The sequence below is a fragment of the Cinclus cinclus genome, chromosome 21 (assembly GCF_963662255.1).
Source record: "Cinclus cinclus chromosome 21, bCinCin1.1, whole genome shotgun sequence".
NCBI lineage: Eukaryota > Metazoa > Chordata > Aves > Passeriformes > Cinclidae > Cinclus > Cinclus cinclus.
The window spans coordinates 1,670,103-1,694,390 of NC_085066.1; the positions used below are offsets into that span (position 1 = coordinate 1,670,103).

Genomic DNA, 24,288 nt, shown 5'->3' on the forward strand with positions numbered 1-24,288 from the left:
AACTTCAGGCACTGCTAATTGCAACCAGGGGAATGGAGAGAAGTCAGACCACACAGAAGAACCAGGGAACTGGGAAGAAGAAACAAGGGTGGGGGAGCAAAAATATAGCAAGGGAGAGGAGACTATTCCCCTGGTGAGTTTGTGTGACTGTGGTACCAGTAGCTAGCCAGGATATTTTTGATTTTTAAGCACCTCAGTGATTTGTCAAGGAGAGAGCTGAGTTTTAACAAGCAACAATGAATATGAGGAAAAAAAAATAAAACAAAAAGGAAGATGGGATAGGGGGAAAAAGAGTAATGTGGTAGCATATGAAACAACTGAATGGCATGAAAAAAATGAAGCAAAGAGATAAAAGGAAGGAAAAAAATTGATCTGGCACCAGGTGCTCAGCTGGCAGATGCTCTATAAGCCCACAGAAGATGAAAGATAAGATTCAGTGCAACCACTAGCAGGCAGTAAAAATTAGTATTTTCTTTCTGCTTAGGTCTTGATTAGTAAATAGGAAACGGTAGGCACGGATTTGTGTGGATCTTCATCAGAGCTGTAGAAGATATTGGAATGTGCAAATTGTTGCCCTTTAATTGTAGCAAAGGCTTCTGGAGTACAGGTGGGCAGAAGAGGTCAATACAGGTAACAGCAGGTGGGCAGAGCAGGGAGCAGACAGAGATGTGCAGGGGAGAAAGCGGGCAGGGAAAAAAAACCTGGTTTAGAGCTTAGGGAGAAGCTAGCCAGGAATTAACGGAGCGTGAAGCATTCCTTGGCTCCCGCACACCATGCCCCTATACGAAGGGATAACAAGCAGCAAGAGTGGTGTAAGGATTCGTGTGGACTCTCAGCTTAGGGGTCGAAAAGGAGGTCATGCTTTCGAGAACATCAAACTTCCAGCAGCCTCTCCTCGCACACATTCGGGGGTCTCCAGGCCCAGAGGGAACCGTGCCCCAGTCCCGCCTGCCCAGCCCAGCCCAGCCCAGCCCAGCATCCACACAGAGCCCCGGTCCTGCCCGGCGGCTCCCGCCGGGGTCCGGCGCCCGTGTTTAGAACGGCGTTTCCCTGCTGCCATCTGCAGAAATCGATCCGATCTTTCTTTCTTATTATTCTCCAATGATGTCGCCCATCCGGCCGGCAGCACGGCCGCACGTTCAGCGCCGCTCGGGGCCAGGGGTCCGATTTACCTGGCGGGGCTCTCGGCTTGGCCGCCGAGCGGCGGCGGGCCCGGGGATGCGCGGAGGAGGGAGCCGGGCTGGGCCGGCCCCAGCCCTGCGGCTCCCGACAGCGGACAGAGGGTCGGGGGGACACTGCTGCTGTGCTCCCGCCGCCGGCCGAGCGAGGGGAGTCCCCCCACGGCCGTCCCCGGCTAAAACTGAAGGCCCAGCTAGGAGGAGGGAGGAGGATCCGCGGCGCAGCGGGGGAGGCGGCTCCGCAGCCCCGTGGCACATGGCCGGCTGCAGGGTGCCGCTCCGGGGCTGCGCTCCGCCGGCGTGCCTCAGCTGCGGGGGGCAGAGCACCCCTCCGTGCCAGCGTGATGGTGCATTTTCCTCCGGCTCCTTCGCGGGGATGGTGCCGCAGCCCGGGAAGAGCTCGGCCGCTGCCTGCCGAGGCTGGGCAAAACCTTCCCTGTCTCTCTTCTCCCCGATTTCCCCGCAGTGCTCGTTTCTTCCCCTCCTCACCTCTCCGACCCTACAGCCGTGACGGCGTTTTATTTTCCTAACGTCGCAGCCGCGCGTGATTAAATACCGGGCACCCGGTTGGCAACTTCGGCAGCGCCGGGGCGTGTGCGCCGTGTGTGCGCGGAGGGTGGCACGGCTGTCCCTGCCCGCGGGCGCGCTCGCCACCTGCGGCTCAGCGCCCGCCGGGGCCGTGCGCGCACATGGCTGGGCGCGGAGAGGCGCCCGTCGAGGCTGGTGCATCCCCGCGGCCGGCGGGACGGCTTCCCCGGGCTGAGGGGTGCGGAGCGCTGTACCCGGCCCTGCCCCGGACGGAGAGGCGCGGAGCGCTGTGCCCGGCCCTGCCCTGCCCCGGGCGGAGAGGCGCGGAGCGCTGTGCCCGGCCCTGCCCTGCCCTGCCCTGCCCCGGGCGGAGAGGTGCGGAGCGCTGCCCGCTGTGCCCGGCCCGGCCCTGCCCCGGGCGGAGAGGTGCGAAGCGCTGTGCCCGGCCCTGCCCTGCCCCAGGCGGAGAGGCGCGGAGCGCTGTGCCCGGCCCTGCCCCGGGCGGAGAGGCGCGGAGCGCTGCCCGCTGTGCCCGGCCCTGCCCCGGGCGGAGAGGCGCGGAGCGCTGCCCGCTGTGCCCGGCCCTGCCCCGGGCGGAGAGGCGCGGAGCGCTGCCCGCTGTGCCCGGCCCTGCCCCGGGCGGAGAGGTGCGGAGCGCTGCCCGCTGTGCCCGGCCCTGCCCCGGGCGCTGCCGCGGGGCTCAGCGGCTCCGCCGGCCCCGCCCGCCGGGCCCCGCACCCCGCTCGGCCAATGGGGGCGGCGCGGCGGCGCACGTGACGCGGCGGGCCGGGACCTGCTGCTTCCCCCGCGCAGAGGGATGCGGGCGGCAGAGCGGGGCAGGCGGCGGCGGCGGCGGCTGCGCGGCGGCGGCCCCTCCGCGCCCTCCCCCCGCTCCCCGCCGCCCGGCCCCTATGGCAGCCGCTCCCCGCCCCGCCGCCGCCCGCACCCCCGCGCCGCCCCGCCGGGTTCCGCCGCTCGCCCCAGCGTAGCGCCCGCCCGCCGCTCGCTGACCCGCTGCCGCCGCCGGCCGGGGCCCCGGGATGCCCAGCGGCCCCGCCGCCCGTCCCTGCCGCCCGCAGCGCCGCCCGGGGGGCACGCCGCCGCCGGAGAGTTGAGTTAGGAAGTCATGGTGCCCTGGGAGCCCTCCCCGCCCCGGCAGTGCGGCGGCGGCGGCGGCGGCTGGACGCTCTGCGACTGCTGCTGCTGGCTGCTGCTGCCCGCCGTGCTGCTCGTCCTCGCCCGCCCCGACAAGCTGGCGGCCTTCCCTACCTCCTTAAGCGACTGCCAGACGCCCACCGGCTGGAACTGCTCCGGTAAGCGCCGGAGCGTCCCGCGCCGTGCCCCGCCGGGCGCTCGGAGTTCCGCGGACGAGCTCGGGGGAGGCAACTTCGGGGGACGATGCCGCGTCCCGTTGAATGCCCGGGAATAAGCGAAGGCTACAACTCGCGGGCGTCGGGGCTCGCCGCCACCGCCGCTCCCGGTGCGACCGCGGCCCCCGGGGTCCCGCTTGCCCCGCGGCAGCCGCGCCCTCCGCCGGTGCGGGCAGAGAGACACGGCCCCGGCCTCGGCGGAGCGCGGCTCTGCGCCCGGCCGGGGCGCTCGGCGTGCGGCTGCGGGAGCGGAGAGACGCGGCCGCGTGTGCGCATCCTGCGGGCGGCTGTTCCGTGCGCGCCGAGCGGAGAGCGGGTCCGGGTACCGGGCGTCGCGACATGGGGAACCCGCTGCCTCTTCCTTAAAGTCGGGCTGACCTTTGTAAGGCGTTTCCTATGTAGGTCAGCAAGCCGGTCCTTCTCCGGCACGTAAAATAATTCGGAAATTAGACTGTAGTGGCTTTCTAAGGGGAAGAGCGTTATTTGGGGTGCTGTGTGCATCGCACATGATATGTTGGATCGGGGGGAATTCGCGCTGTGTGCTCTTCGTTTTAAACGTGTAGCGAGACGTTAAGAGCACTCGGATTTTTTTTTTTTTTTAATCAGTGGATTTAGATCTTAATGGGTTTGGAGTTTGATATAGCTGTTTTGTTTAGTATCTTGCCACTCGCTATTGGAGTGGGAAGTCAGCTAGCGAAATCTGAAATTCATGCTTGTATTCGTGAACTGAATCTTCAGTCAGATCTGTCGGTTTTTGCTGGAGAATATGAAGGCAAAGAGCTCGGTGCCTCAGCGACTGGTGGGGAGCCTGGCACTTCTGTTAACTTAGAGGTCATCAATCTTCATTGGGATCAGGCAGACCATCACAGAAAACACACAGCCTGTTTGTCTTTATTATTGGGGGCTTTGTTGTGTCATGAGCTGGAGAAATTCCAATTTGGACTTTTGTCCAGCAGATTTGTGATTGGATGGGGATAAGTTGGTGACATTTCCAACCCAGAGCCATGAAATAGCATAATTACCTGGTGACTTCTGAGGAAACCGAGTCCATGAAATAGAAAGAAAAGTGGGTGAGGTAGAGGGGGAATAAGAGCTAAGAGGAACACCGAGGGAGAAGCAAGAGGAAAAGTGAAAAGCTGCGGGCAGGGAAGGACAAAAGGAAATCTGGACTCCATCAATTTCATCAACAAGGTTATTGTGCTGTGTGCATTAAAATGCAATCATCCCGTATTGTTCCTCTCACTAGACCAAAGCTGACTTTTTTTCCCCCTCTCTTTGCATTTGAGGTTACGATGACAGAGAAAATGATCTCTTTCTCTGCGACACCAATACCTGTAAATTTGATGGGGAGTGTTTAAGGATTGGAGACAGTGTGACTTGTGTCTGTCAGTTCAAGGTAAGAAGATTGATACTTCGTTCTCTAATTCATTAATGAGAATACAAATCATGGCTCTCCCTTTATAACCTATCACTTGGCAATTTATTTCTGAATGTGCAGAGAAGTTAGAGGGAAAACCTGGCAGTGTGTATAAAAGCTGGCAGGAGAACCAACTGGTGTCAAGAAGACCCAAGTTTCTCAGGGAAAATGCAGATGCTGTGGCTTTAAATGTCCCTTCGGGTCTGTAGTTCCAGGTTGTGCATTTCTGATTTTTCATCCCTGCCCTTTTAACGAGGATTTAGAGTCCTTTCTAAATTCATTTCTGATACAGATCATGGCTTATTGTATTCGGAGTTCTGATCTAGTTAAAGAAATGGATCTGTAATGTGCTTATGCAATATTTTCAGGAAGGGCTGCATAGTGACAATGCTTCTGCCTGTTTATCTGCCCAGTTGATCAGATTAAGGAGCAATCCCTCTGTTCCAAAATGATGAACTTCCTTTAGGTTTTATATAGTTTTAGGAGGGCTGTTACTGAGTAGTAAGGGGTTTTCCTTCTGTTTCTTCTCTCTTCCTCTCTCAGCTGCATCTAAACCTCAGCCCTTCTCAAAGTCAAATGATTTCATTATGAAGGATTCCATTTAATGTTTTAGCTAACTCGCAAAAACAGCTGGTCTTTAAATAATGACCTGAATAGAAATGGTACAAATTAAAGGAGTTTAAAGCATGTACCAGCACAGGCTTGTATGTATGTTTATGCCCCAATGCTTTTCTGCATTTTAATGTGGATTGGTGAAGTTGTGAAACTCACACTGCTGATTTGAGTGTTTACAGTAGAGCAGGCCAAATAGTGTCCAGCTCAAGATTGTGCTAATCTGTAATGACTGTGTTAATACTGAGCTTTGATCGACCGTTCATGTTAAAGAATTGCAAATTTAATTTATGTTTCTAGACCCAGATGTGCCTTCGGAGATAAAACCCAAGTGAAAGGTTCATTTGTTTTAAACAAGGAAGGAATTTTCTCTGAGAGTAAGGCAGTAGTTCTTAAACACTTGTGTATCCCATGTTGGAAGGGAATTCATGGTGACCATGGGAGTCTTTTAATCTGTTTGGAGTTTGCATGCAGTCAGAAATGCAGTGTGAGAATGCTGTTTTGAGCATGTGCCTGGGCTCAGCATATGGAGTGATACAAGGGTTATGGTCTGGTCTGTTTTCTCTTTCTAGGGAAAATCTGTAAGGCAGTGAAACGTCTGTGACTTGTGCCATTGTCTGGTGGTGAGCCAGGGCTGATGTTGTGCCGTGAGCCTTGGGAACTTAAAGCAGCCAGTGAGAGTGCTTGGGTCTTGTCTTTGGCCCCTGTTTGGTGCTGCCATTTGACATAAAGCAGTGAACTCATGGCCTGGAGGGTGCAAATTCAGGTGTTGCCATTGGCAGGGAAGGAGGCATTTGGGAGTGCTGTTTTCCCAGGGCAGGGTGCTGATGCCTGGTGATTTGGGGTAAATGAAGCTAGGTAAACCTCTCCAGGCAGGCTGTGTGGTGCCCTCTCTGAGAGGTGAACAGTCTTTAGTATGCTGAGTTTAGCAGTTCTCTAGGGGGCACTTGAAACAGGTTTAAGGAAATCAGGTTAATTGGTATATGAATATGTAAATAAGATCAAAAGAATGAGTTGGACAGTTGTGGGCCCATCACTAGGAAAATGGGTCGAAATCAACAGCAGTCTTGGGTTTCAGTGGCCTCTGGATCAGACCCTGTAAGCACTCAGAGCTCTTTGTCTTGCAGTGAGCCCTCTGTGGAGCCGCAGGGCTGGCTGTGCCCTCGGAGGGCAAATTACCCATGGCTGATGTGTGCCAGCACTGCCAAGGGCACTCTGGTGCTGGGGGCTCCTGTAGTCAGACACGGACACTTTGATACAGGCACAGCTTGGGGGGATGTTAGCTTCTCTTGTAACATCAATGGACAGTGTGACAAGCCAAAAAGATGTGCCACTGGAGTAGAAAATTAATTTCTAGTGTGGTGTCTGAGGCTGGCTAAGTGAGGCAGAGCTGGCCAGGTAATTTGTGTCACGAGTAAGGGGGACCCCCATCAGAATTCAGGGCTCTGGTTTCAGTGACAGCTCTCTGTGGTGATAGTGAGCAGATCAATACCAGACTCCTCATCACTATAACTGTGTTTTATGACTTCTTCAGAAATTTGAGAGAGCAGACGAGGATAGAGAGCTCATTTTGCCTTCATACTGATGACAAGTTCAGGGCTGACCAGCCTGTGTCTTGAGGGGATGAGAACATGGAAGTGGAGACTAGGGCTTCTGCACTTTTTGTTTGGGGTTGTTCAAACCAGAATTAAAGATGCTTCACGTCTGCCCAAGAGGAGTTAAAATGGATTTATTCTTATTTGAAAGGATGAATGTCAGGATTCAAGGATCAGGCTGCTCTGGAACACCCAAGTTAGATTTCCAACCCTGGAGAGCCAGCGGGCATGTGCTGAGGAAGAGGTTCATAGGGCTGGTTCTCTTGGCACAGTCCACTCTGACACCTCTCAGTGAGACATGGATTTTACTGAAAAACACCATGTCCTGCTCTGATCAGGAGATGCAGACTCATCTCCTGTGCAGGGCAAGCCCAGACTGTGATGCTGGCAGGGAGAGAAGGCACTGGGACAGCACTGGCTCCAGCAGGAGGGCTGAGCATGAAGGAAGCCACCAGCCCCTTCCTTCCCTGACTCAGTGGGTCCAGCAGAAGGTGTAGAGCTGTGCCAGCAGGCGTGTGCTTGGAGACATGGCTTGCTGGGGTCTGTACCTGCTAGCCCAAAGGCATCGGTCTGGCAGCTGGGTTTTTCCCTCCAACATTGCATGAACATTCCAAAATAACATACCAGGAATTCCCATCAGCGTCTTTGTAGTCACCGAGCCTGTGGACAGTCACTGTTTTCTGTGGCAGGAAGGAGTCCTGTTTTCATGAATGTCATGTCTTCCACCTGCTTCAGCAACATCACCTGTCCAACTTCCAGCTTCCTTGTATTTCCTGAATATATTTTGTGCTACTTGGTTCAGGATGTGGGTGGCATTTTGGGAGTAGTTGAGCCATGAAAGTAGGAGGAGGTCAAGCTTTTAACAGTGCTACCAGGAGGAGGAGTTCTACAGGTTACCATTATCTTTAGGGAACAAACCACCTGTTTTCAGTGCTCAGCACTGATCCAGAGGCTCCCAAAGATGATTTGTCCCCGGCTGTGACAGTGTGCACTTGAGGCTGCAGGTGCTGAGGAAGGCAGCCTTTGGCAGACACTTGATGGAGTTGCATGAGTCCATTTCCCTGCTCTCTACAGCTGTATTTTAAAAACTGGCATGTGTAGAGAGAAGTGGACACTGTGCAGCTGGGTTTAGTGGGAGTTTTGACATGGATTTCCCTGGGGGCTTGCTCGGTCCTTCCTTGGGGATGAAGAATCATTGCTGCATCATCTAGGGCATGGTCTGGTGAGCCCTATGCCTATGACAGAAACATGCCACTTAGCTGACAGAACTGACATTCAGCACCTGATACTCTCCAGCACTAGCAGGAAGTGTGTTGTGATGGTGATGAGCTGTGAGTGCAGGGTTCAGCGTGGGCAAACACAAGAGTCTGGCTCCAGTGGGTTAGGAAGCACCTGGTGACTAACATCACAGCCCTCTGTCTCATCTATGCTCTTGTTTCCTTTCCTGGGTAACTTCCACTACAGTTTCCAGCTCAAAGCCAAAGCAGGACCCATATGGAAGATATCCCTCCCTTTGCTGCTTAGGGCTCCTGATTTTACATCTGAATCCCAGTTTTTCAAAGGTGCTGGTGGGAAGAGTGGACAAATACTTCCTGGGATCCTGGTGTCCCTCAAATGCATTTTAAAGTTTCCAGCCTTTGGAAGAAGTTCCAGCCTAACTCATAGCGTTTCTTTGTGTGGATTAAAATTTCACCTTTTACGTGGGGTTGTCTGGGCTTTGAGATCTGCTGCTGAGTCCATCTATGTCAAAGATCATCCCTTGCTCTGGGCAAAACCAGCAGAGGAGTTTGTTTTGTGGGCAGAAAAGTTGCTGCTGTGTTTTTTGGGAGAAGAATCCAACCTTGTTTCTACGTGTAACAGAGCTTGTTGAGATACTCAAGGCCAGATTCCTCACAAATCTTTAGGTGACAAGCAGATATTACACCTAAAGCAAGCATGATTTGATGCTTCAAGCTTTAAAAAATATTCACGATTGTGTTAATTGTCCTGGTTATGTATTCCAGATCAGCCTCCAGCAATTGCTGTTGAGCTTCTGGATGAAGTTGGCATTTTGTGCTTGAAACATTGCTCAGATTTTCTAATGATGAAAATAGCCTAGAAACATTTTTAATCAACAGTCTAAAATCTCTGCATGGAGGAACCCTTCGTGAGGAGCAGAAGGAGAGGATTTCTGCTGTTGTGGCTGCTGTTTTTCTTCCTTGTTCTGAGGGAAGAGGGTGCTGGGGGTGGGCAACATCTTGGGAAGATTGAAGAGAATACAATGCAAAAGGAAAATGTCATTTGTTTTGGCCCAATCAAAATGTCACTCTGACCAACTATGAATAATTTCTTGGCAGCTGCTCTGTGTGGAGGCCTGCAATTAATGCAATCTATGCAATTGTTTGTGTTAATCACTTCTGTAGTCACTCAGTTTAAAGCATTTTTTATGTTAATATTCCTGATATTTCAGTTCTGCATTTTACACTGTGCCCAACGAGTACACCTCGGATGCACTGTGGCATAATACAGCTAAATAGGATGTATTTGATCTTCTAAATTTTTACTAGGATTTAGGCAGAGGTGAGCGTTTGTCAATAATAATTGTGATCATTCCATTTGTTCTAATTAAACAATGAGGCATACAAGGAGTAGGGTAATCACGAGATAATCATATCCCTGGTATAATTGCCATGTACAGGGCACATCCAAGTATTTCTAATCCTCCAAGCACGATTATCTTGTGATAACTGCACCCCGTAGGTTGCCCAATTTTCAGTGTAAAATGAAATGATTATTTTTTTAAATGAACAAGAAGGGGGCAAAACTGTCTTGCAGTGGTAGAGGAAACTGAGCAGAGCTCAGCAGGAGTTTGAACAGAAGCAGGGTGTGAGAAACTTGAGCACTGGCTGAGCTTGCTGCAGTGCTGCCTCTCCTGCCCACTGGCCACCATGGGGAGAGCTTGGGCCTTGGTGGAGCATCCATGGAGCATCCATGGAGCATCCATGGAGCTGCAGCCTGCCAGGAGCAGAAATGTCTGTGCAGAAACAGGGATGGACTTGGATCCTGGTCCAGCCAGTACTCGAGCAGTTAGACACACACGTGTGTGTGTGTGTGTGTGTGCAGGAGGAGGGAAGGGAGAGCCCTGGTCATTGCTGTTTGTCTGCAGCCCTCCCGTGGAAACACAGGAGCTGTTATTGCAGATGTGAGGAGTCTTCTGCCTCACCCCTCTCCCCTTCCCTGGGAATGCCCTCTGCTCCTGCTGGCAGTGAGACACCTCTGGGGCCCTTTGCCCATCCAGGTTACCTTTCCCCTAATCTCTTCAAACATTGTTTTTCTTTTTAAAAACGCTCCTCCCTCTCCCCTGGTAGCTGTAAAGGTGAGAGAGGATTCTCGGTGTCTCCATCCCTGTTGTTTAGCCAGGGTTGATTCTCAGTGTCTCCATCCCTGTTGTTTAGCCAGGGTTGATTCTCAGTGTCTCCATCCCTGTTGTTTAGCCAGGGTTGATTCTCAGTGTCTCCATCCCTGTTGTTTAGCCAGGGTTTTAATGCTGGCAGGGAGCAGGGGGGGTGTGTGGGGGCACCCAGATGGGTTCTGTTCCCCCTGTGTGTAGTCGTGTGACTAACACTGCTGCTCTCTGTCCCTTCCCATCAGTGTAACAATGACTACGTGCCCGTGTGTGGCTCCAATGGTGACACCTACCAGAACGAGTGCTACTTGAAACAGGCTGCCTGCAAGCAGCAGAGTGAGATCCTGCTGGTGTCCGAGGGATCCTGTGCCACTGGTATGTATAACTGAGCCCAGGCTGCCTGCCAGCCCTGCCACACCCCCACGAAAATGGCCTGGGCATGGCAAAAGCCATTTGAATTCTTCATCTGAACTCATTACGGGTTAATTCTTTACAGTCTGGGGCATGAGAAGTCGTTGCCATCCTTCCCTATTAAGTAATTTATGTAGGCTCACAGTCCCTGATGCACTGTTTGGAAGAGTTCAGCACAGAAGCATATTTATTTTTTTAATTTGTGTCTCGTGCTCCTGATTATGCTGTGCCCTGCCTACACTTTTGAGCTGTTACAAGTGACCTGGTAGCAGATTAAGTGAGCAGATGTCTGATAAATGGGCATCTGGATTACCACAGACCTCTCCATAATCTGGAGAGAGAGAACTGGAGCATTGTTGCCTGCAATCCAGTTTCTTAGGTTTTGCCTTATCCTCGTAGGGCCAGATCCCCAGCTGGTATGGTCCAGCAGACCACTGGTTGTCATGAGTTCTGCCACTCTATACCAGCTGAAGACTTGGTCCAAAGCACACGTAATGAGCAGGTCTGTGCCACAGGTGTTTGTTCTGGACTTGAGAAAACTGACTGGCATGTGAGACAGCTTTGCTCAGCTCTGAGCCTTGTGAGCTGTTTATATCTCAGCTTGTATGAAAACAGCTAGAAAGGTGAATGAGCAAAATCTGTCAGGAAAACCAAGTTGCTTATGTGCAGGACTTCTTGATGTTTTTCTTTTGTGCTCGGTCTCTGTTAGAGGTGGGCAGTGAAGTTAACTTGAAAAGAGCAGGGGTAAGCCTTTGTTCTTGAGAGAGTTCTTTAAACTTAAAGCAGAATTTTTTCTTGGCTGAGGATGGAGGAGTCAATAAAAAGTGCATTAGACAAACTTTTTTCAGTGCTGTAATTTCATGTTTCATACACCTGAGAGAAAATAAACTCCTTTCTCTGGAAATGTTGTTCTTCTCTGAAGCTGTTACCTGACAATTTTCAAGAAGAAAAAAAACACATGCTGCAATTTTTTTGTCCATAAATTGATATTAAATGGAGCTCAGGCTGACAAAACCTAGTGTGGTGTAGGATTTGTTCAACTTAGTAAATTCTCTCAGCACAGCAACTGGTCTTTTTGGTTCAAACTTTTTGATTAAAGGTCTAATTTCAGCACATTGCTACAACTTTTCTGAAACTTATTTGCCTGCTGGCAATGACTGTGTAGGCAGCCTTCTCTTTGAAACACATTGTGGATTCCAGAAACAGAGAAGGAAAAAAAAAAGTTGTTTTCTTCAAGCTTTGATCAAGATATTTTGCCTCTTTTTCCTTCTCCCAAGGAGGAGTTCAGTGGAGAAGGGATCAGCCATTTTCCTTAGGTTTTCCATATGGGATGGGGCAGAGGGAGAGGGTGCCCAAGAACCCCCAGCCCAGAACTGGGTTTCTGAGAGAACTGGCAGTGATCAGCCCTTGTGGCCATGCCTGGCAGGGGTCTGGGTCCTCAAGGGTAGGGCAGGAGGAGAAACACGAGGTCCTTGTCCTGCAGAGATGATAATAATAATAATAATAATAATAATAATAATAATAATAATAATAATAACGTGGTAGCTCACTGTGGCAGGCAGCTGATAGCAGATGTTGGTTTCCTTTTCTGTGCTGGGGAGATCTGGCACACCTGGAAAAGCAGAGCTTCCCAGAGCCATGAGGGCCCTGCAGTGCAGACTTTTCATCCCCCAGCAGCTCGTTTGGGAAAGGGCATCAGGACAAAAGAAAATTCAGGACATGGTCACTGGGAAAACAGTTATTTCTGTTCCCTTTTCCAGCCACCTTTTGCATCTGGCTTTTTCAGCTGCATAAAGCTGCCATTTGAAGAAATTCTTGTAACCAATAATTTAGCAGAGATTTTCCTTTTCTTTCTTAGTTTTGAGCAGTGATGACTGTGCAAGTTCAGATCCACCAGGCCTTGCTGTCAGTAAATGAGATCTAACAGTTCACACGGTGCTTTGATCCCAAAGCAGCTTTTCCAAACTCTTTCTATTAGTCTTGATGCTGATAAATGCATAATTCTTCCACTTAGGGGGAAGATGGGATGGGAGTTTCTTCCCTGTAGAAGAAACTTATTTTTTGGTAGCCCTATGTGTGTGCATATCCATGCTTTGCCTTGCTTAAAAAGTTTCTTACTGAAGCTCTGGGCTTGTTGCTTTTGTGATGTTGCACTTAATAAATCTGTGACTCTCATCATTCCAGCCAACAAAATGTTGAGCAGAAGGGAAAAAAGACCACAGTTTTGGAACCCAGCAACAACCTGGAGAAAAATGGCATTTTAATCATTTACCTGAAGACTTTTGAATAAAAGTGATTTAATGGTTTATTCCAGCTAGTTATAATTTGATGAGATGTCCTGATTTCTAAAGGTAATGATACAAATTTACAATTGCTTTTTCCTCAAGCAGATGGCTTTTAAAATCTCTCCTTGGTGAGGATTTAGAAATGACCAAGTGGAGTAACTCTGTACTACTGTTGGAAGCAAAGATTTATGGGTCTAAGTACAACAAAACAGGGTAGAGACTTCTAAGGACAGTGCAGCATTCTGTGGCTTACAGTATTTTCATCTGATAGAGAGACTTTAAAGAAAAAAAAGATGGAGAGACGAGAAGGATGGCTTGAGTGAATTACATTGAGATTAGATCTCTATAATTTACCCAGGGATGCCATCAAACGTGAGGTACACTGTAGTACACTTCACTGAAGCCTTGCTTTGCATGCTCACAGCACATACTGGAGCACATGAATATAAATTTCTTTCTGTTCTTTCCTCAGATGCTGGCTCAGGATCTGGGGATGGAGGTAAGAGCCCTCTCTTAATGTCTCTGTTCTTATGTGTACACATATTGTCTCCCACAATTTTGAACTGTAAGTGGATATGCTTTGTGATTTAAGTTGTTGCACTACACATTGTCTTTTGCTCAGCTCTGTCTTTGAAAAATTGGTATTTTGCATTTCAGTCAAGCTGGAACCTAATCATGACATGCTGTATTCTAGGGAAATTCAGAAAGCTGTGTTACTTCTAATAGGGCTTGGAATTATTCATAGGTTGTGCTAGGAGCTCTGTCTCCATCTACTGTTACAGTTGCATTCGTTTGTTTTATGTTTAGGGTAATATTTCTTTTGTTTTTAAAACATGAGCCAAGCCCTTGGCTCCTCCTCACTGGAGGATTCAAGCCAAATACTTCGTGGTAGCAGAGAGCATTCTTTCAAAGGTAGGAAGAAATGTCACAGGGAAAGAACAATATATTTTTATAGGAACAGCAGCAACAAAACTGAACATGGAAATAGCCTGAGCCCTTTGTGGCTTACAGGGAATACTGTGAAATGTAGGCAAACTAGCATTTAAGTAGGGGGTTATTTTATTGGGTTTGTTTTTTTGTTGCTGTTGTTGTTTTTGTTTTTTTTTTCTTGTTAGGGTTTTTTTTTGTTTTGTTTTGTTTGTTTTGTTTTGGGGTTTTTTTATTTCTTGGTGCAGTCATAATGGATTTTCTTGTCTGGCATCATTCCTCCTTGGAAGTGTGAGTGTTGGGTCTGGGCAGTACCCTGCCTTGGGGTAGGGAGTGTGACTTTTGGGGCTGGTAAGTCAGGCTTCTCTGGGAGCCAGGGATAATCTGGGGAGCTTGGGAAGGTTGTCCTGAAGAGTTCCCCTCATTCCTGCCCCAGCTCCCTGAGCAATCTCCAGGAGCCCCCTGGCAGGGAAGGGCAAGGCCAGCATCAGGCTGGGAGGCTGCTGGAGTTTGTGGCTGCTCCTGGTTGGATTCAGGTTTTTCAAATCCAGTCACATTACCTGGCAAAGCATCCCCTAGTCCTTGTTTAATGGTGCTAACCAGGATGTCGGTGAGTGCAATGTGTGTGGAAGGTTTTACTTCTGCCTGTGTGTGAAAGGTGTTACCTTCTCCTGTGAAGTGGTCAACAGCATGAGCATGAGGCATTGCAAAGGGCCTGATTTTCTGGAACTCAGGACTCTTTAAGATGCTTCAAATCTGGCTCCCCAAAAAACTGCAATGTGTAAAGTATTGCTAATTTTTTCCAACTGTTCCTATTTTACACTAATGTTCTTTTAGATTGTCTTTTTAAACCGTTACACCAGAAAAATACCTTGTTCAGTGCTCATCAGAAATCTACAGTTTGATTTGTATGTACATAGAGTTTTCACACCCATGGTCGGTAAATTGGTTTTCAAATGGAGTTGCACAAAATTCATCATGCATGTACCAAGGAGGACAGATAGGGTTTTTGGTTTGTTTTGTAAGTGAGGCGGTGGGAAAACAAGCTTAGCCATTTTCTGAAAGTAATCAATTCCAGAAAGCACAGCAGATTTCCAAAGACTTTCATTGTAGAAGCTCAGGTTGACAGAAGATGAGCAGAGCAGAGTCTTGAGGCTGACTGTGCAGGTAGTAAGGAAGCAGTTTGTGAAGGAGGCTGAACAGGCTGGTACATGTGTTTAAGGGTCTACAAAGCTGCCTTGTATTATTCAAGATTTAGTAGGCAGCTGTGGCTGTTCTTGAAGTACAAAACTATATTTATGTGCCCTAAGAAGCTAAAGAAGCTAAATCCAGACAAGTAAGTATTGTCACTACATCACTCTTTACTAGACATGGCATTGTTGTAAAAGCTGTAATAAATTTTGGATGTCATCACAGCAAGTCTTGTAAAATCCACTCCAGCAGTCATGAGTGGGATGTGTTCCTGTGAGAAACCTGAGGTCTTGGGCAACTGTGTGTGGTTTCTGATTTTCCCTGAAAATTCTTTTCCTTGTGCTTCTCCAAGCAGTCTTGGTTAACAGAATAACCAGTGCAGCATCTTTTTCAGCAAAACTGCTGCCATAGGGATGGTCCCAGCCAGCCAGCTGTGAGATAAGGGAACTCATTTTTCAAGAGACTTGTATCCTGTGGTTGCATTTCTCTGGTCTCATGGGGTACACATCTAGTAAGAAATCAACTCAAGTTGTGTTTTTCTGGTTCTTAGAACGTGGCAGGTTTCCAGCTTTGAGGTGGTTTCCCCCCGTGACTGCCCAGTTCAGCTCCCAGTACTGCTGTTCCTCCAGTGGAGCTTGTCACATGGAAACGATGATTGCTAGAGGGCCCAGGATAGCTGGAAAGGGGTTGGTGTGTGGGACACATGTAGGTAAACACACCACGGGGTCATACAAGCCTCCTTTTCTCAGGAAACTGGTCAGAGCATGAGCAAAACAGTCAGAGGCTGTGTTTTGCTGCCATGTTTTCCTTTAAGGTATTCCCATCTGGGTTTGCAGGGAAGTCTTCTCAATTCACTGTGTAGGATTTGGGGTTCTTTGCTTTCCTGTCAGGGATGCTGAGATCGGAGAGGTCTCAGCTTTTCAGCACATTCATGATCTTGAGGGCTTTCCAGAGGTGATTTAATCCTCCTTTATGCAGCAATGACATGCAGAAGTCCCCTTATTTGGAAAGTGATGAGGGAATCGTAATCTCATCTGATTATTGAGCCTTCAGCATACACTTTGGGGGATATCCAGTAGATGGGGAGGACAGTAGGTGTTCAAGTTTCCTACTGCAGAAGACATTTTTCCCTGTAAATGAAGATGAAAAACGCAGAATCAAGAGCCATTTCAGTGTTTTGATTGCAGAAGCTGGGAGTGTGGTGTGGAATTATTTAAAAACCCACATCCCATAAAGATACTAATCAGAAAGCCAGAAAGGATGAATGTGAAAGACTTTATACAGAGAGTAATTTAAAGAGATTCCATTCATTTTCATCTATGCTGTTCTCCAGACAACTGGATTTTTTTAGAACCCAATGATTCATGTTTTGGTCTTGAGCAGCTCTATAATGAATTCTTGCTCGTTTCCTGGCTTCCTTCTAACAGCAACAAACTCAAGATGCAGTATTTCATTATAGCCCTTAATGGGCTAAGAGCATCTCTCCTCGGTTTCATTTTCACACTGAGCACTTCTTTGCCCTGCCTGCATTGTCTGCACTCCCAGCTCTGTTGATTGGCTTTCATTCACAGTCTGGTGGGTTCACTGGGGTCCTGTCACACTGGGTGTGCTGTCACCTCCGGCAGGGCACTGCTTAAGCACCCACCTTGAATTCATTTCAGAGCCCCCTTCAATTCCCATTCAAGTCCTGCTGACTTAAGTGGGAGTTCTGTGGGGCCCTGGGTACACAGATCTTACACTGGTTTGGTTTTTATGTTAATTCCTTATGATCTAGACTAAAGCAAAATTAAAATCAACCAACCAAATGAGTGGTAATTCATCAATATCATCATCACCATTTATTTTACAGTAGCATCTAGAGGTGCTAATTTGAAGATTAGGACTCCAGGGTGGTACAGTGAGGGAGAGAATAAAAACTGTGAAGCAGAGCCGGGATATTCAAATTGGGCAAGGGCTGGAAGCTGCATCACACCCCAGTGTCTGAGCTGGGAATAGCACATGCTGCTTCAGAGCTGAGGCAGTGCTGGGGCTTTTGAACCCCAGTGTTTGTCAGCAAACCCATGTGGCACCCAGAATCAGAGATTATACTGCTCTTAAATTGACTCCTGATCTGTTAGACAAACCTGGAATCCAACAGCCTTACAACCCATCTTCTTTCCCCCCCCTCTCTGCCTCTCTTCCTTTGTGTGTGCATTTTAAGGATGAGCATGGCTTGTTTGTTTGTTCATTCTTTCAATTTATCCTTTCAGTCTTAGCCAGAAAAAAATGAAGTCCTGCAGCTTTTTGTACGTGCCAACATGTAGATTTAATGATAGATTTTGTATTCTGGTCTGCCTTTCCTGTTGACTTAGAGATGTGTGAATAAACACATACATATTATACATCTATATAGAGCAGCAGTCATCTTGAAACACTAACCCAGAGAAAATAGGCAGGGAGAATTAACACTTTGGAGCCTATGTTATTTTTTTAAGGCAAACCATAATGCAGCACGTATATAGTTGTTTTTTTTTTTTTATTTTTCCCCTCCTTTAATCAACAGGTAAATGGCTACTTTGACCCAACTGCATTTGCATTTGTCTCCATGCTGGTTTTGAATGGCTTACTTGAATTCAGCAGCTCTGCTGCTTTTCCAGTGATTTTGCTTTCTGCTTTATTGCAGTGTTGATTGATGGGCAGGGCTATGCAGAACACGCTGAATATTGCTGTAAACACTGTCCTAGCAATCACACTTGAGCCAAAATACACCATAAAACCTGGAGTGCATATTGGTTTGAATGAAACAGTGTATAAAATGCAGTGCTGATAAACACACACATGCACACATGTTCTCAATAAAGGGGAGAACACTCTTGACTCTTCTAGCCTAACCTTGGAAAGGAAGGGAATTCATATTTTGAGCTACAGATTCTTTTCCTGGGTGTAAATGGTGATTCAAGCTTCTCTCACGTGAATTCAGAATATCTGCTGACCCCATGTGTGATTGTCAACTGCAATAAGGAAATAGGAAAGCTTCTACTCTAATTTGATTTGGGAGATACAATTTAAAGCAGCATCAGAAGGTACAGAATCAACTGTAAGCAACGTGCACTGACTGAGTAAATACCTCTGGAGGGAATGTTTAAATCTTAAATGATTGACCTGACTGTGGTTGGTCAAATATGTCTCCTTTGTTAAAGGGGTTTTTACCTTGTTAACCTCAGCATGGCACTGAGCCCAAACCAATAAGCTCTTTGAAAGGCTGGGTTTATTAGCTCAGGCTCTTTGCTGTCCTAACATGATTACATGACTTCCAGTTCAGGGCTGGTGCTCATCTGACCCATATAAGAGTTAGGTCAGGGAAAGGCACTTTGTGTCTCTTTGTGGCCTTTAAAAATTAGGAAAGGATGAAGTTCCTGTATGTTTTGGTTGACTAGAAGAGAAGCACTTGGGCATTCACCCCTGATAGACCCCTGCCAGGGGCATTCTGTGCTGGGTAGGATGCATCAGCCATTTTGGAAAATCCTAGGAAGGTATGGAGATGACAGGAATACCTGATTTTGGACTCCTCTCAGGCTCCCATTAAAGCCGAGTACTGAGCTCATCAACCCTGCTAGGCTGAGATGCTTGAGCAAATAAATCCCCATAGCTCCTAGGAACTGTCCAGGATTGTAGATAAAGTACCAGCCCTGGAAGATGGTGAGCTCACATTTAGCTGCCTGGATTTTGCTTGTGCTCTGCTTGCTGCTTCTGCAGCTGGGATGCAGACATCCAGTGAAAAAGTGCTGTTTTCTCTGCCTGTGCTATTGATGGGCAGCAGTCCTTGCTGTGCTCCTGGTCCCATCAGGCAGGCACTGAGAAATGCCACGGGGAAGAGTTGATGGGTAGTGAATGATTTGTGGCCCGTTTTCAGCCATTCATGCACAACTGAAGGGCATGAATAGAATATGCCATGAGGATCCACAGACTTCTGTAGGCAGGGAGCATGAATGACGTTCATTCATAGCCTCTTTCCTGCATTATGCAATCATTTAGGTTTTTGGCACTTGGTGTAAGTAGTTCAGAGCCACACAGGGATTCTGTGAATGGAAGATGCTCACCTACATAAAAAGATATTGAGGATGCCCTGGTTTTGCTTTAGAAGTCAAAGTTGTTTCTCTGCATAGAAACAGAGGGGGAAAAAAATCCAAACTATGCTGGCTAATCATGTGCAATCTGTAAATCCACTAATAACTAAGTCATCAATTCATCAAGCAAATCCTATGATACTCCAGCAAACAGATTAAAAAAGCAGTGCCCGATCACAAATACTCATTTATTGGTCTGTTACTGTAAACACAGCAAGAGAGAGATGTAGTGGTCTGCTACATCTCTGTAAACCTGGATTAATTTTCCTTGTGACAACTGTAGAGTCACTAGAGATTAGCTGTGATGACAGTGAGAGGCAAATCTAGCCCACTGTTGTTTCTTTTTTGTGCAAGGAGTTCTTCCACAAAGAAAAGTGGCTTTTAAGCTTGCTACAAACACCTTCCTTCATGGGGCAAGAGCATGTATTCATGCACATTCTTACATTTTGTGACACGCTTAAATGCCATTGACTTTTGAATTTTTCTTCTGAATGTGGATGTCTTGCACAAGTGGGATCTGAGGCAGCCTGGGACTGACCAGAACTGCTTCAGATCCTCGTGCATCTCGTCATTATGTGTTCTGTGCTTTAGTGATTGAAGAAGCTGATTCACCGTGCACTTACTTTGAACTGGTTTTGGTGTGACACAGGATTTTGTGAGATGCTCTCATGAGATCTTAAAAAGAGCAAATGGGATAAAAACTGCCAAGTCTCTCTAAAGGTTCATGTATTCGCTTTCTTTAACTCTGCATTTCAAACCTCAGCTTCATCTGGCAAATTCAATCTATTCTGCACTTGATGTTTAAATTCCTTTTTGTCTAAGAGGTATTTTTTTTTCCCTTTCAGAGATTGAAAAATGAAACCAGAAATTTTGCCTGCTATTTTTGAAGTCAGTGGGAGCTCTTATCTTAAGGAAGGGCACAACTGATTCCTAGACACTTAGCAAACTGGAGACAGCCTCCTACTTCATGTAAATGTGCATACAGGACAAGTTTAATGAGTGTGGTGCAAGCCCAGGAGTTCAGTTCATAATCCAGACGATTCATAATCAAATCCAGACAAGTTAGAATTTGATGGGAGAGCACTACCAGCTCTTAAGATGTTGCCATAAGTCTTCTAGCCCAGGATTTTGAATAGCTTTATAGAAAATGCTTAGTTTCTAGTTTAAAACAAGCACATTTCTTGTTGCTCAGGAGAATGCTTGAATAGAAGCCCAAAGTGTTCAACAATAGGGAGATCTCTAAACTGCAGTTTGAAAATATCACAGCTCGGGGAAGAAGAGGTCAAAACCATTTCATGTTATTTCACATGATTTTTTTTTTAAAGCCTTGGACTTCTTGATACCATTTCTTCTAGCTGCATTGGGAGTAAGAGAGTGATGGTGCCTATATAAGCCCACTGAAAATGCAGTTATTGAAGCAGGGCTTTTTTTACTCCTGCAGCCCCAAGTATCTTGCAGGTAGCACTGTAAAGAGAGATGGTTGAAGAATTTTAATATTGGTTTTCTGTAAACCTGAGAAGATAGGAAAGTCCTAAAGGTCTGAGAGAATGTAGATGTGTAGGTATTAAAAAGGGTAAGGAGGGGGGCAAAATCAGATATTTATAGGCCTGCCAATCTGACATTGATTGAGGTAGAACAGGACATGCAGTCCCGGACCTGCTCAATAAAGAAATAAATGAGAATTAATGCTGAGCAATATGGGGTGATGTAATAGATTCTGTCAACTAATTGCAGTGTTATTTATGAAGCTACAAGTTTGGTTGATGCAGTGTACGTGGATGTCAGTGAAGCATTTGGCATGCTGCTACATGACACTATGATTAAGGAACGAGGATGGTGCAGAATTGACATGGTACGTAATTACTGGAGTAAAAACTGCCTTTCAGGATGTAATTATAAGTGGATTTATCATTGTTAGATAGACAGCCAAAGGATCTGCCTTGTGCTCTTTATTTATTTGTTTGTTTTGCCAGTGGACTATGTGGGCACGTACTTTTCTCACGGATCAGGTTCTTCAGAGTTAAATCTGGGAGACTAAGAAATGAGTGGTTCACTGTCACAAGCCACTCTGACTTACTTGGTACTCTGGTGCAAGAGCAGATCCTTTAATGTGGCCAAACATAAAGCCACAACCACAGAGCAAAGTCAAGAAAGCAGAAGGTGAGTGGGGAAACAGTGTGATGCTCCAAGGAAAGCTGAGTTTTGGCAGTGGGTGGGCTTGTGTGAGAGTGCTCTGCAAACACAGCAGGGCAAAGGGCCACTGCTGTGTTCAAGCATCAGGCTCCTGGGCAGGAGTGAGGGTGTCAGCTTATTTCCACCTTCACCAGAGGAGGTGACTGCAGCTCCCAAGGCCCTGAGAAGCCAGGGAGCAGGCTGTGCAGCCAAGGGTGTGAATGCCAAGCAAAGGCAGCCCTGGAAGCTTTGATGCCTTGGGCTTTGTCAGGGGAAAGGAAAGGGTTGTTTAGGACACGAGCAGCAGGCTCTTTATGCTGACAAGACAAGGGGCTAATGAGATGCTTGGCTGGCAATTAAAGCTAGACAAACTCTGAGTGAAGATTCTAAGTGTGTTTGTAAATTAAGGCAATGGCACAATGAAGGAAGTGATTAAAAGTTATGTAGGATTCTGCAGCACCTTGGGTCTTGACCCTTGAGTGTGTCTGGATTGCTCTGCTCAAATGAGGATGAATTTCAAAGTCCGAGGTCTCTGCTGTATGGAAGATACTCTTCCAACAGGTACTCAGCAGTTCTTAGTTCTAGGTACCATAAATTAGTTGACACGTGGATCAGGCAGAGTTTAGGCTATTTTGTTCAGCAAGGTTGCTGTGCTAAGCAGTCCATAAAGGGATTGATGATGTGGATGTGTCTGTTCATTTCAGAATCCACACAAGTGTGCTTCTCTCTGCCCTCTCCCATCTGGCTGTGTACATTTACAGCTGCACGTAGTGGAAGCGACGTGGGCTTTAGTAGCCAGTGGAAAACTTCATGCATAATGCTCTGCTAATTGCTCTGTATTAAAAAATAGGCCACACTACACTGCATTGCATCTGAGCACTTTGCCAGGCCCTGGGTAACTTCAGTAGCTCCTGATCTCAGAGTTGTGACCCCTTTGGGCTTCTCAGTCCTGCCCTGGTTCCCAGTGTATTTACTGGTCTACTCCAGCTGGGGCTTGGAGGGAGTCCTGAAGGGGAGGAGGATCCCCAGATGTCCCTGGAGGGTCTGTCCAGGATTCTTCTCCCTGTCATTTCTCCAGGGGAGGACTACACCCAAGGAGCTCTGAAGTTCCAACCAGTATCCATCATGATTAAATATAATTTGATTTTTTATCTGTTGCTACAGAGAGCCTCCCTGTGTTTGATGGTGTGTGTGATGTGTTTGAGAGGTGAGAGAGAAAGTGCTGGAGTAGGCTGGAATTGCTTTGGCTCATACACATTGTCCACTAGACTCAGAGAGGCATCTTCATATTTATAAATAAATAAATAACTTCTTCTTTTGTACAGTGCCTGAAATTTTCATCAAAAGAGGAGGAAGCTTGTTTTATGAATCACAAGGCCAGTGCAGGACAGGACTGTGCTATAATTAATTTAGACAAATGTTGTAGTGAATTGATGGACTCAGGTTTGTTTAGATTAGTGGCCTTTTGAAAAATGAGTTGTCCCGTGTGTACAGTTTTTCAATCTGTTTACATCTAATTAGCTGTTCAGATTAGCTAAAATTAAGCAGTGTCACTTGTAATGCATTCAGAGGTGAGGATATGATAAAACAGGCTCTTTTATTATTTCTTCAGCAAGTGGCTTGGAGAGAACTGAGGGCGTGTGGAAGATCACTCTGTAAGGTGGAAGCAAATATAATCAAGCTGCAATCTCAAAAATTGCCTATAGCACCTCTCTGGTACTGATTCAGAGAGAGAGAGCAAGTTTTCCTGTTAATTCTCTCCTTTTTGGCAGATGTGCCTGGCTGGCTGGGGCGTGGTGTTGGGGTGGCTGCCCTTGTACACTGGCATCTTTACCTGTCCCACTATTGATTCCTGCATGCTACATATTCCTCCCTGGAGACAAGTCATTTGAACAGCTTGAAATCTAAAAACTGATTGCTGCAATGTCAGGTTTCTAATTCTGCAGCACAGCTGACAGTTCTGGAAAGTCCCTGTCAAAGGCAGAAAATACAACATTCCTCAGCAGACTTTGTTCTGCCACCATACGGCCCCAGTTCTATTTTACTGCTCCAAAGCCTACGTGTTTCTGACCAAAAATTCTGCTATTAATGTGGAAGCTTCTTGTCAATTAAACTGTGCTCATTGCAGCATCAGTGCTTTTAGATCATGACCAGAAAGCAGCACCCTCTGCATGGCAGCAGCAATTCTCTTGCCATCCTTAGTCATGGACGCACATCCAAGGAGATTTTGGCACAGGTTTTTTCAGATGTTCTTGAAAGCTTTTGTTAGCCTTTTCTTCCTCCCTTGGCTCTCTGGAAGCTTTTGCTAGGAATGTGCAGAGCAATCTCTTGCCCTTGTATAGCAATCCCCATGAACAGAGAATTCTGAGTGTTTGCAAAACTCTGCCATGGTGAACACTGGTCGAACCACAGGATCTCAGGGATTGTGCCTGTGCCAAGCCTGGCTCCATCCTTGCTGTTGGAGTTCTTTCTGGTTTGCTCTTGGGGTTTTTCTCCTCCTGCCCCTGTAGTGACTGTCCCCCTGTTGTCTGGCCAGGCCAGGCTCCCTCGTGTCAACAGGGGAAGGTTGCATCTTCCCTGTGCTGTGGGATCCTGGAAAAACGTGCTTCATCAAATCTGAGGCCCTCAATCCCAGTGCTTCATCAATCTCCTAAAGGTAAGGATGACAAATGACTAGGCAGCAGTAATAATTTTGGGTTTTTGTTGAAAAGAGAGCATTTTATACGGAGAGGAACTCTTCTAAACCAGTGGAGTAAATCTGTATCTGAACCCATTAGTGCTGCTTAAGGGCTCAGGATACAAAGGTGGAGCATGCACTAGCACCTCTGCTGTAAGGATGCTCTTCTGGATGCCCTTAGCTGCATAACAGCTGCTTTTAGTCTGAAATTTTCCTTTTGTTGTCAGGAGGATTTTCTTGGATTCCCTTTTTATTTGAAAACACTACCGTGAGCCACTTTTGAATTGACAATAGTACATATGAAGTGAAAAGTTTTGGGTTTAAGGCATTCATTCTTACTTGGAAAGAGCACTTTTAACAGGCATGAGCTGGTACTGGGCAGTCTTTCAGGATTTTCTGTTCTCTTTGTGCCTATCCATCTAACCTCTACCTGA

The 24,288-nt window shown here is 47.4% G+C and overlaps 1 protein-coding gene across 1 annotated transcript in view; it reads left to right on the forward strand.

Moving 5' to 3' along the window:
- The first annotated feature begins 2,832 nt into the window (after positions 1 to 2,832).
- The window catches only part of TMEFF2 (transmembrane protein with EGF like and two follistatin like domains 2), a 119,259-nt gene continuing 97,803 nt past the window's right edge, over positions 2,833 to 24,288 (forward strand). The window contains exons 1-4 of the mRNA XM_062506707.1: positions 2,833 to 3,019; positions 4,363 to 4,472; positions 10,331 to 10,460; positions 13,254 to 13,280. Of these exons, the coding sequence (XP_062362691.1) occupies positions 2,833 to 3,019; positions 4,363 to 4,472; positions 10,331 to 10,460; positions 13,254 to 13,280 (454 nt within the window). The remainder of the gene's footprint in view (positions 3,020 to 4,362; positions 4,473 to 10,330; positions 10,461 to 13,253; positions 13,281 to 24,288) is intronic.